Source organism: Sebastes fasciatus, chromosome 12 (assembly GCF_043250625.1).
Source record: "Sebastes fasciatus isolate fSebFas1 chromosome 12, fSebFas1.pri, whole genome shotgun sequence".
In the NCBI taxonomy this organism is placed as follows: domain Eukaryota; kingdom Metazoa; phylum Chordata; class Actinopteri; order Perciformes; family Sebastidae; genus Sebastes; species Sebastes fasciatus.
In genome coordinates, this window is record NC_133806.1 from 33,033,878 (window position 1) to 33,043,595 (window position 9,718).

The 9,718-nt window shown below is 37.9% G+C and overlaps 2 protein-coding genes across 2 annotated transcripts; one reads left to right on the forward strand and one right to left on the reverse strand.

Annotated features, from left to right (window-relative positions):
* Positions 1-43: 43 nt before the first annotated feature.
* psma2a (proteasome 20S subunit alpha 2a) lies at positions 44-5,602 on the reverse strand. The gene is made up of 8 exons (XM_074654774.1): positions 5,453-5,602; positions 4,822-4,898; positions 4,112-4,244; positions 3,319-3,441; positions 3,105-3,186; positions 1,813-1,886; positions 1,184-1,241; positions 44-1,091 (listed from the first exon to the last, which is right to left on the reverse strand). Exons 1-8 carry the CDS (start codon positions 5,491-5,493, stop codon positions 975-977), a joined length of 705 nt encoding a protein of 234 aa, XP_074510875.1. The 5' UTR covers positions 5,494-5,602; the 3' UTR covers positions 44-974.
* A 967-nt stretch (positions 5,603-6,569) lies between these two features.
* Positions 6,570-8,661, forward strand: mrpl32 (mitochondrial ribosomal protein L32). The gene is made up of 3 exons (XM_074654775.1): positions 6,570-6,769; positions 6,999-7,198; positions 8,022-8,661. The coding sequence occupies exons 1-3, from the start codon at positions 6,667-6,669 to the stop codon at positions 8,271-8,273; spliced, it is 555 nt and encodes a 184-aa protein (XP_074510876.1). The 5' UTR covers positions 6,570-6,666; the 3' UTR covers positions 8,274-8,661.
* The last annotated feature ends 1,057 nt before the right edge of the window (positions 8,662-9,718 follow it).

Consider the following 9,718-nt stretch of genomic DNA (forward strand, 5'->3'; position numbering starts at 1 on the left):
ACTACTTGAAACTACCACATCCAAACAAAACACAGAGTCAATATCAACTCACCATCTTTTATTTGAATAAGTGACGATACCAGAAGAGAAAATACAAACTCTAGAATTGTTTCTAGCCTGAAAAAAAGTACATTGTGTACAATAGCTGTACAGGAAACCAGATCCTAACTGTAAAAATCACAAAACCTTCCATTGCATCCTCCCTTTAGCTGATCCTCGGTCCCGGTGTTTGACGGATACTAATGACGTGCAGTCGGGAGAATAAAAAGAAAAACTGTCAATGTTCAGGATGAGTAAACCACCCCAAGGGACCAAAGCAATTTCTGGTCTTTAATAATTGTTAGCCTCATTACCATTTTAATGTTTTTGCCTTTTGTTCAACCAGAGGCCATTTGTCACAATGGTTACAAGCAATACATTTTTTAATAAATGCATAAAGCAACAGTGCTTGATTTGTAAACCGATAGCAATGCCTTTGCAACAGTAATGAGAAATAAGAAAACTGAAGGATTCAATGAAAGACTTGAGATTTCACTCATCAGAGCCCACATTTATTTTCATATGCACAGCAGCCAACTGCCACGTTTCACAGCGCCCAGGGTATGTGTTTGACAATAAAGCCAATTAGTTATGCGATAACATGTTTGTTTGCCATCTCACAGCCACTGATGGAGTTTAATTCAGTTGTGATTGGCAGTCACATGACTCGTGCACACACACAAACATTGTCACTTTAAGTAAATTAGGTCTGGGCATAATCCCCAAACAGGCTGTGTGATTCTGCCAACTCACGTTAATAATTTTGAATATAGTGAAGTTATGGCGGGCACCCTCTCATGTTTGAGTATGGCCCTAACACAATGTGGCCAAACTCTACCTGAACAACTGTGGTTTACAATAATGTGTCATGAAACAGTTGGCTACTGTGCTGTTTGAAATGTGGCCAGAGAGCCCTGTCGCTAGGGAGGGTGTGTTCACGCAATGGCCGCCAGGTAGTCTTTCACCTCCGCTGGGGTGAGTCTTTTGAAGCCGGCCTCGTTGCAGATCCCCACCTCGATGTTCTCTTCTGTCATCTGACCCTCAAAACTCTCCTGAAACACAACGATAGGAGAGTGTGAATGACTGATAACGAAAGAAAATAGATTCCATTCCTTTGGTATTTTTTATATAACAAACACCATACCTTCAATGTCAAGATGGCTGTGTGGATGGCATCTTCAAGCTCCAGATCGTTGTTATACCTGGAGAACAAAAACAAAGTGGTCATCTAGCAATCTGTGAAGTGTGCATCAAGTAGAAGAACTGTAAGAGTGTGAGCCCACTGAAACGGACACCTCAACTGTGTGCATTCTTGGTGTGCTGTATATTATCTGAAGTTCTTAAACAATGTACCAGGACCAAAACCGGGTCAAGGATTTTTTGTTGAATAAAAGACACACCTGGGCTTCAATTCAATCTGTACTGACATTAAAAGTGTCAAACTGTAAAAACACTGTTTTCTTTATTCAAAATAAAACATTCTGTCATTTGTATCAATTCAAACTTTGCTCAAAGTGGCATGACTATGCTAAAAAAATATGAATTTGAATGCATCATTATATCTCTCAAATATACAATGACAAATAAGCATTTTTACACCTGTGTTTTGATCACAGACCTTGAGATATCCATCATAAACATACAGAGTACTTATTGTGGGAGATTGGCAACTGAATATCAAAAGTACTAAGCTCACACATCTATACATTTGCTGTACGCAACATGATTTTATTCTATTCATTAAACAAAAAATATCTTATTGTAAAATATTACCTTTTTTCAAGGAATGTTTTGCCGTTTACGTAGTTCTTTCCCATGGCTGTGGCTTTCCATGCAAAATATGCACCCTGCCAGTCAGAAACAAGAATAAAAGTTATCCTTCTGAAGAGTTAGAATAACTACAAAGTATTATAAAGAGTTGGAATCACTTCAGAGTATTATAAAGAGTTAGAATCACTTCAGAGCATTATAAAGAGTTAGAATCACTTCAGAGCATTATAAAGAGTTAGAATCACTTCAGAGTATTATAAAGAGTTGGAATCACTTCAGAGTATTATAAAGAGTTAGAATCACTTCAGAGCATTATAAAGAGTTGGAATCACTTCAGAGTATTATAAAGAGTTAGAATCACTTCAGAGCATTATAAAGAGTTAGAATCACTTCAGAGCATTATAAAGAGTTGGAATCACTTCAGAGTATTATAAAGAGTTAGAATCACTTCAGAGCATTATAAAGAGTTAGAATCACTTCAGAGCATTATAAAGAGTTGGAATCACTTCAGAGTATTATAAAGAGTTAGAATCACTTCAGAGCATTATAAAGAGTTAGAATCACTTCAGAGTATTATAAAGAGTTAGAATCACTTCAGAGTATTATAAAGAGTTAGAATCACTTCAGAGTATTATAAAGAGTTAGAATCACTTCAGAGCATTATAAAGAGTTAGAATCACTTCAGAGTATTATAAAGAGTTAGAATCACTTCAGAGTATTATAAAGAGTTAGAATCACTTCAGAGTATTATAAAGAGTTGGAATCACTTCAGAGTATTATAAAGAGTTAGAATCACTTCAGAGCATTATAAAGAGTTAGAATCACTTCAGAGCATTATAAAGAGTTAGAATCACTTCAGAGTATTATAAAGAGTTAGAATCACTTCAGAGTATTATAAAGAGTTAGAATCACTTCAGAGCATTATAAAGAGTTAGAATCACTTCAGAGTATTATAAAGAGTTAAAATCACTTCAGAGTATTATAAAGAGTTAGAATCACTTCAGAGCATTATAAAGAGTTGGAATAATGGAATAATTGTTGAGCACACTCCAAACAGACAGGATTTGCAACTAAATCCAAAAATTTAAGAAAGGGTATAACCACCCCGACATCTCAGAAATATAAAATGATCGGTTTATGTAAGGGAATTAATGAGTAGTAGTATTATTACAGAAAGGCAGGGTTAGTCTGCTGTCTAAGATTTATTAAAATAAAACAATTACTAAGGTAGAAAGAGCACAGCGATTGAAGACAAATGTTATTCAACAAATAGAAAAGTTAGTAATACAACATACAGAAGGGTCTGACTGGAACAGGTAGGGGTGGTCTTCATCCCATCCAGCTATCAGCAATGAAACGCCAAACGGACGCACTCCACTGGAGGAAAAAACAACACAGATTACATCCAAAAATTCTGACTGAATATGTCTCACCTGTGAAATATAAAGGTGATGTAGACACATCACCTTTAAGCAGTATGTGTATTGTGCATCTTTGTGTATTACTCACCCAGACTGTGTGTACTCCTGCATTACAGAGGCCACTCTCTGGACAAGCTGGCCTGTGGGGATTGGCTCCTGGTAAACCAGGAAGTACTGTTGTGCCAACTTCCGGGCTCGTCGCACTAGAACCCTGCAAGGACACAACTCATTCATTTACCTGTGCATACAAGGTTCAATAGTCAGACACACTCTGGCTGATTTCTCACATACAGAGCCAACAAAGTCCTGAATTTTTTTTGTTAATCCTGTGCATGCTCCGTACTCACAACGAAGAATACAACTCATAAATATATATTTTGTTTGTGTGTGCACAAGGCATAGCACTAGCTTTAAGCTTAACTCAACAACACTGAAAGAATAAAAAAAAAAAAATCACCTGAGAAAAATCTCACAAGTATTACTTTAGGGTTTCATGGGTACAAGCTAGCCTCCACCATCTGCTTTCTTACATTACAGATGTCGCTTTTTAGCAGTTGATTCAAAAAATCTCAGACGTCAGACCCCAAGACATTGATAGCTGTCTGGAAAGCAGAATATCAATCTAAAAACGTTATGCTATGTTTTGCAAAATGGTTAAAACCTGCAAACCTAAAAAAAAAAATAGACTGCATCAGTGTAGAAATATTGTTGCTTTAGCTGCTTATGAACAATCTAAGTGCAGCCAACCTTCACATTTATCTCTATAGTGCATTTAAAAGCTGTTGGACATCACACAGAAAGATACTTCTTGTCTAAAGTTAGCAAAGAAACCTAAGCAGCCGGCGTTCTGTCTTTCTTACAAACGCAGAAAGAATCCCCACCTGTAGTCCGGCCCCATGCCGCTGTAGACCATGCCTATGTGTTTAGTGATGGGCTCCACTTTATGGACGCTCTGCTCATCGTACAGAATGGACTTTTGTTTCTTCTCCGTTGCCAGAACAACTCCATTGGAAGCTGAAAATGAAAGACAATATCACAATTAGCATCTTCACAAATCCTAACCAAATCAACTATGTATTGCCATGCATAGCCTTTAAGGATGCTGGTGACTGCTAAGGTTTCTGCATCAGTAGGAGGGTTGGCGCATTGATTGGATACAAAGCACATACTGAAGACGGAAGCACAAAACTATAGCGTGGTATTACTTTAATGCTGTATCATATTTAAAAAAAACGTTTAATAACCAAATTGTGCCCCACTGCCCTCTTGTTTTTCCACATTAAAATCAGGAGAAACTACTCTGACGGAGTGGCAATACATCAGAAATGGTTTGCATCCATTCCATGCCTTAGAGTTAATTTACCCTTTAGCAATGAATAGACCTTTCCAGGCAGAGAGTCTTGTTGCATCCTCTGCTAACAATCAGTCATGAAACTAATGTGCTTTATGTCCCCATTTAATCAAAGCTTTTGAATTCAAAACGATGTCACATCTTTTATCAATAGTTGAATAATCTTCAAAAGGTCCGTGGCCCACTTTTGCTCAGAAACCTACAGTCAAATGTGCTCCACACATGTCCAGGTGTCCATACCTTTGATGCCCACTGAGGGTGCTCCGGCTGCTACAGCTGCCAGCGCATACTCGATCTGGACCAGTTTACCCGACGGGCTGCAGGAACAAACACATCATGCTGCATTACTATAGTGTGAGGCGGAGGGAAATCAACTCAACCAGATACAAATACAACGGCTACTGTAGTTTGAAGATCAGATTTAGTGTATCCCGATTAACAAATACGAAACTGAAAGCAAACGCTAAAACCCCCGTCTCATCTGAGCTAATGTAGCTACATGAACTATGCTAACGTTAGTCTCTAGAAGGCTATAGTCAGCATGGAAATGGACCTGGTTCGGTCCATTCAGTAATACGATCATTAATAAAACTATTTGGCGAGTTGATTTTATCGATACTAAAAGAAAAGAGTCTCTTGACCGTTTCATCTTAAAACACGTTAGCTTTCATGCTAACGTTAGCCGATTCATTCAGTATAATGGACAGTGCGATGACAGTGCTGATCAGCTCCATCGGCCCTCTAAAGCTTCATCTCCTATCTAAACTAGAAACCGTGCACACACTTTATCAATCTAATATTCAACAACAACCCCTACAGGCTGAAAGTTGATGCTTTTTTAAAATTTCATGGCAATTTTGCCAAAGTTTACCTGAATGTGGTGAGAGAGAAACTGTAGCCTCGTTCCGCCATCTTGTTCTTCTTCTTCTTCTTCTTCTTCTCCTGTGTGTTGACTGGATGGTTGCTAATCCACTAAAGGGTGAATATACTGCCACCTAGAAACACTAAATGAAACATCTACACTGCCCTGCAAACCAAACTAGGTTTACATTTACTAAATATCAAATATTTAAAAAAAATATATATATATATATATATAAAATCAAGTCTGTAGTGTGATAGTATGGAGGACCACAAGAGTCACTTAAATAGTAATAAAGCATTTAATTGATTAATAACTAATTGTACAATAAAAATAGGAATTAATAAATGTGTTTACAAATGTATTTATTAATCTATGATTAAATGGACACAATTACAAAGTAATTAATTATTTGACATTTTAAAGGGCAACTATTACAATTAATTATCAATCAATTAAATGCTTTATTACTATTTACGTGACTCTTGTGGTCCTCCATATAATAGACCGAATGGCCATGACACATTTTTGAAATAAATCAAAAAATAAAACTTCTTCCAGAATTGAAATTAGTTACACATAATCTGGACTACGGATTTTTTGGGGGGGAAATACAGTCGATTAACTGTGGAAGTGTAAAACAAATCCAATACTTAATTAACTCTATTAATTATTCATCATTCTGAATTTGGACCAATAATGCCAGACAGTGATGTTAATCAGATGGTACAATAAGAGAGGAATTATAGCCTAAATGAATGTGGGTCTTTTTGTACATCCGCTATCAACTTTATCAAATAATTATCTGAAATGAAAGAATACAAAAAAAAAAAAATTAAATCCTTTCTCTACTAAACATATCATTATTGACGCTACCTTTTTTTGTACATCTTAAAAACACGTTTTAAAATAGAAATAAAAGAGATTAATTAAAAATCAATGTGTTCCTACTGAATATCACAGTAATATCACATGGAAAGCAGCACCATGTTTTGCTGAATAAATGTAAATGCTTTAATCACACTAAAGAGTGAAGTTTAGAAGCTTGACCGCTAGATGGCAGTAGAGTAACACGCTTGAATTCTTTGCCTTGCCTGCCGGAAATTAAACAGAAGAAGAAGAAGTCGAGTTTGTTGTCGCTGTTTGATGACGTGGTGAACCGCAGCGAGTGACCGTGAGCTGTTTGACATGTTGGACGGAGAGGAAGCGTGCTGACAACAATCATGATGAATTTATCCGCTTTAGTGCACAGCCTAAGATGTTCTTTGCTCCACATTGAAAGCAGACTTGTGCAGGCGGCCGGACTGACGTTAGACAGACAGCTGGGTGAGTTGACTGACTGACTGACTGGACCTCAGGAGATAGCTGCTGATCTAATCCTGGTAACAAGCTCTGACTAACACACTGGATCTTCTGTTTGTCACAGCTTGTTACTCGCTACCTCCTTCCACCACCTCTCTACATTCTCATCCTTTGTTCCGGTCATGCTGAGCTGATTGACCTGGCTTTGCAGTGAAAAGCAGGTAACAATAATGTTGTTGTTTCCTGTGTGCAGCTCCAGCCTTGGCAGTGAGTGGCCCCAGCCTCCTGCCTCAGGTCGACAGGGAGGAGTTGGAGCTGGAAGAGCAGCAGAGCCCGGATCAGCCTCCCAGCCTCCTAGACAGCATCCTGTGGATGGCAGCACCCAAGAAGAGACGCACTATAGAGGTCAACCGCACCAGGAGGAGAGCTGAAAGCAATCTCCTTAAAGTCAAGGTACACTTTGGATCCTCTCAAAGGGTCATTACACCCCAAAACCTAACTTTAACACATGTTTGTCTTACTCACAGAGCCACCTACTATCTGTACTGATGGCATTTACAAAACTGAGACATCTCTTTGAAAATATCAAATAATAAAATGTTTACTCAGATACAAGTTAAGTAGATACCGCACTAACAGTTTACCAATAAATTACCAATGCCAACAGATAAATAAATTAGCGTTTTTCTAGATACCACAAATAATGGGACTTTTAATAGCATGCATACACATAACGTATTACCTGTGGAGATTCTTCACTGTCAACAAAGAAGATAACAAACTTAACCTTATTTAATTCAATAGAAGGAAGGACCATTTAATGAGTTCTTAGTACTCAGATCAGCTCAGAAAAATGGTATCCGTATACCTCTAATCAGTCACAATAGTCTGCACACTTTGTTGTGAACAGATTAATTGAGAGATACTTTGTACTGAAGTTGTTCAAGAATTGTATATGTGATGATTTCTTTCGGTGTACAGGTCTGATGACATCATTTTAAATCAATATCTGACCTTAGTAATTTTCATTAACCGCAAAACATCTTGAAACAGAACCAAGATGTGTAAATGTTAACATCTCCAGTAGAGACATGCCGATATTACCAGTTGATATTAGCTGATCACAAATATATCAGCATTGGTTTAAACGTTGGCCAATAAGTAATAATAAATTGTAGTACAGAAAATGCCAAAGATATGTGAGAAGTAATGTAGAAACAGTCTTCCATTACATTGTTTGACTCACAGTCTCTATCTCGCTCTCTCTCTCTCTCAGAACAACATCGAGCCGTGTCCCGAGTGTGGCCACCTGAAGCAGAAACACATCATGTGTGGCTTCTGTTACGCTAAGGTGTGCAAAGAGACGGCTCTGATTCGTCAACAGATAAAAGCGATGGAAGGCGGCCCGCTGAAGGCCCCGACCGTGGAGACTGTCGTCCTGTATGAGGGCGAAACGCCGAGTCAGCTGGTCGAGGACAAGAGGATTGTGGAGAGGGGCCGGAAGAGGCCTGCCTGGTTCAGCCTGTGATGCTGAGATATTAATGCTGTGCGTGACACATACGCACTGATTCTTTATATGATGTAGTAAACAGCATATTTTGTCCAGTCTGTTATTCAGCAAACGAAGGAGGCTGATGCATCAATTTAGTTTTTCTACAAAGCGATTGTTTGATCAGTACTGATACCTGGAGATTTGATGAATACTGGCACATCAGACATACATTTATCTCTGTGAACATACTGTACTATTTCATTGATGTGTGGGTTTAGGGCTCACAGCCACAAAGTCATTGGAGTTTCTTGGTATCGGACATCATGTTTTTGTCTTTGTTTCAGCTGTTTGTCATGTTTTCGACTGAGATAAATTTACTGTATATTTGATTGTTTGACAATAAATTCATTATTTGAAAAAAGAACATTATGTATCTACTTTATTCACATTTTAATAAATGAGATTGTGCAATGTACAGGGCAATGATTGCATTAGTTAAATCATTCTTTTATTGGTTGAAGAGGAATGACAGCTTCCTCTTCATGTTACAGTAAGGAACAAATATTTTTTATGAACTGTGCCCCAATGTTGTTGGCATAATAAAGTGGGATTAAGAATGTTAACATCCTTTATAACCTTTTATTAAAACTACATATTTGACCACCCTCTGATTAAACCTGATTTGTGTGGTCTAGTTCCAACCTTAAAATGGATGAAAATTCAATGGAAAATAAACAAGCTGTTTATTCATGATACAAATGTGGTTTCGTCTGAGTCAAATATGGAGAACCACAGGGAATCTGATGTCTTAAGATTTCAAACATTTAATGTAAAATCAGTGCGATTGATAAACAACAAATTGTGACTATATATACTGTATATGAATACTAGTGTCACAGTAACATTTCTGCTCATATTAAAGGAACAGTGCGTAACATTCAGTGGGATCTATTAGCAGAAATTAAATATAGTATACATAACTAGGTTTTCATTGGTGTATAATCACCTGAAAATAAGAATCATTGTGTTTTTGTTAGTTTAGAATGAGTCCTTTATATCTAGGCCTACGTAGGGAGCGAGTCCTCTTCACGGAGTCCGCCATGTTGCTCAGACCAAAAACACTGGCTCTAGTGAGCGTTTTTACATGACCTGAAGGCCGCCGTAGTTCTCCGACACGCTGTGGTAACGTGAGCTGAGAGGGACAAAGAACACTGGACATCAGACAAAAGAGATGCACACCTTAGCATTTGATAAAATTGTAGGTTTCTGTATGTTGTGGGCGCTGCCCTTGTTTTCTCCTCCTTTAGAATTCCCTTTTTTTATTTCATGTGCAAACTCAATAAAGTATTACTAAAAAGTGTAACGTGAGCCGCAGAGTGCTAAACCGTGGTACCGCCAGCCTTTGTCTGACTTCTGTTGCTCCTAAAGTAGTGTTATTATGGTATGGATAGCCTCTGAGCGAGGCGAACGGCGTTACCACG

Coding starts and splice junctions, on each gene's coding strand:
- mrpl32 (XM_074654775.1), top strand. CDS start 6,667: ATGATGAATTTATCCGCTTTAGTGCACAGCCTAAGATGTTCTTTGCTC. Junction 6,770..6,998: donor GACGTTAGACAGACAGCTGG/GTGAGTTGACTG, acceptor TCCTGTGTGCAG/CTCCAGCCTTGGCAGTGAGT. Junction 7,199..8,021: donor GCAATCTCCTTAAAGTCAAG/GTACACTTTGGA, acceptor TCTCTCTCTCAG/AACAACATCGAGCCGTGTCC.
- psma2a (XM_074654774.1), bottom strand. CDS start 5,493: ATGGCGGAACGAGGCTACAGTTTCTCTCTCACCACATTCAG. Junction 4,899..5,452: donor TTCTCTCTCACCACATTCAG/GTAAACTTTGGC, acceptor TTGTTCCTGCAG/CCCGTCGGGTAAACTGGTCC. Junction 3,187..3,318: donor CAGGAGTACACACAGTCTGG/GTGAGTAATACA, acceptor TTTTTCCTCCAG/TGGAGTGCGTCCGTTTGGCG.